This window comes from Marmota marmota, unplaced genomic scaffold (assembly GCF_001458135.2).
Source record: "Marmota marmota marmota unplaced genomic scaffold, marMar, whole genome shotgun sequence".
Classification (NCBI taxonomy): domain Eukaryota; kingdom Metazoa; phylum Chordata; class Mammalia; order Rodentia; family Sciuridae; genus Marmota; species Marmota marmota.
Window position 1 is genome coordinate 6589903 of NW_026000001.1, and position 1437 is coordinate 6591339.

General features: G+C 59.1%; 1 protein-coding gene across 1 annotated transcript in view; it reads right to left on the bottom strand.

Annotated features, from left to right (window-relative positions):
• Positions 1 to 501, bottom strand: part of Taldo1 (transaldolase 1) — a 9214-nt gene extending 8713 nt beyond the window's left edge. The window contains exon 1 of the mRNA XM_015503082.2: positions 450 to 501. Coding sequence (XP_015358568.1) covers positions 450 to 501 — 52 coding nt within the window. The remainder of the gene's footprint in view (positions 1 to 449) is intronic.
• Positions 502 to 1437: the final 936 nt, after the last annotated feature.

Below are 1437 nucleotides of genomic sequence, written 5' to 3' on the forward strand. Positions count from 1 at the left end.
GCGAGCCCCGGCCAATCGGAGACGGCGCCCCGCCCCAGAGGGAGGAGGGAGGAGGCCCCGCCCCCGGGCCGCGGGCTGGATCCGGGTTCGCCTGAGGTCGGGGGCGGCCGTGGATGATCGCCGCCCCCTTTTCTCAGCGGAGTGCTTCGCTGTGTGGCCCAAGCTGGCCTAGAACTGCTGGGCTCAAGCGACCCTCCTGCTTCAGCTTCCCGCGTGCTGGGACCCAGGGCGTCTCTGCACCCAGCTTCGCCTCTTAAACCACCACGCAGATCAGAGGGATGCAGCCCCCCGCACGCCTCGTGCGACCCGACAGGTGCATTCCTGCCTGGGAGGCTGAATCCGCGTTCTCCGGGCGGGGACGGCGGGAGGGGGCGGGAAGCAGAGGCTGTCCCTGGCCAACCCTGAAGCAGCATAAACTGGATGCATGTCAGAGGGGGACCGCGGGGCACCTGCCAGTGTGAACAGGTGTGAAGGGCATGGGGTGAAAGAAGAACCTGCCATGGCCGCATTGCTCACCTACACCAGCTGCAGTTCAGCGGGCCTGGAGCCCCAGTTTAGCTGGGGCCCTCAAAACCAAGGACCCTGAAGAAACGTTCTGGGTTGATGGAATGTTCCCCATCCTCACCAGCAGCATCACCTGCTACTCGCACCCAGACCTTGTGAAGTGTCCCTTCCGTGACCTCCCCCAGGCTCACTGAGTTGCTAAGCGGATGGATCCAGACAAGCTAGAGTTGTTCTGTGCTGTCTCTCTGGGGTAGGGGTCACTAGGGGCATATCTGTCAACACTCTTCCAACCGTACATTTTATCACGTGTACATTTTACCTGAAAACCCCTACACTCAAAAACAACACCATTGTCCTGGCATCCTGGGGTGGAAGATGATGGAGACATAGAAAAGTGCCTGCCCCAGTCAGGCCTGGTGGCACCTGTGATCCAGCTACTCAGGAGACTGAGGCAGGAACGTGTGAAGTTGGAGGCCAGCTTGGACAACTCGGCAAGACCTTAACTCAAACGAATAAAAGATAAAGGGCTGGGGGTGTATCTCAAAGCTCTGTGTTCCATCCTCCCAAAAAACACCCTCAGGATCAGGGCAAGCTTATACCAACAGGCACAGGGTGCCAGGCTGGGCAGAGGGCAGCTGCTCCATCCTCTCTCTGTTTGCATTTCCCCATTATGCCCAAGTTCTGTCCGAGAAGTAGAATGAGAAACCCCTGGGGAGGGGGGAAGCACTGGTCACCCCCCCTGTCTGTGGCAGATAATGTCCACCCACTTGAGATTTTCTCCCCCTTCACTTCCTATCCCCAACAGCAGGGCCCAGCACACTTTCCATTTGTGTGGGGTGAGCAGAGCCAACAGGTGGGTGTGTCCAGCACAGTTCCATTTTGCAGATGGAGAAGGAACCACTGGGTCAGGAAGGGAGGAGGGATCCTGCTGGG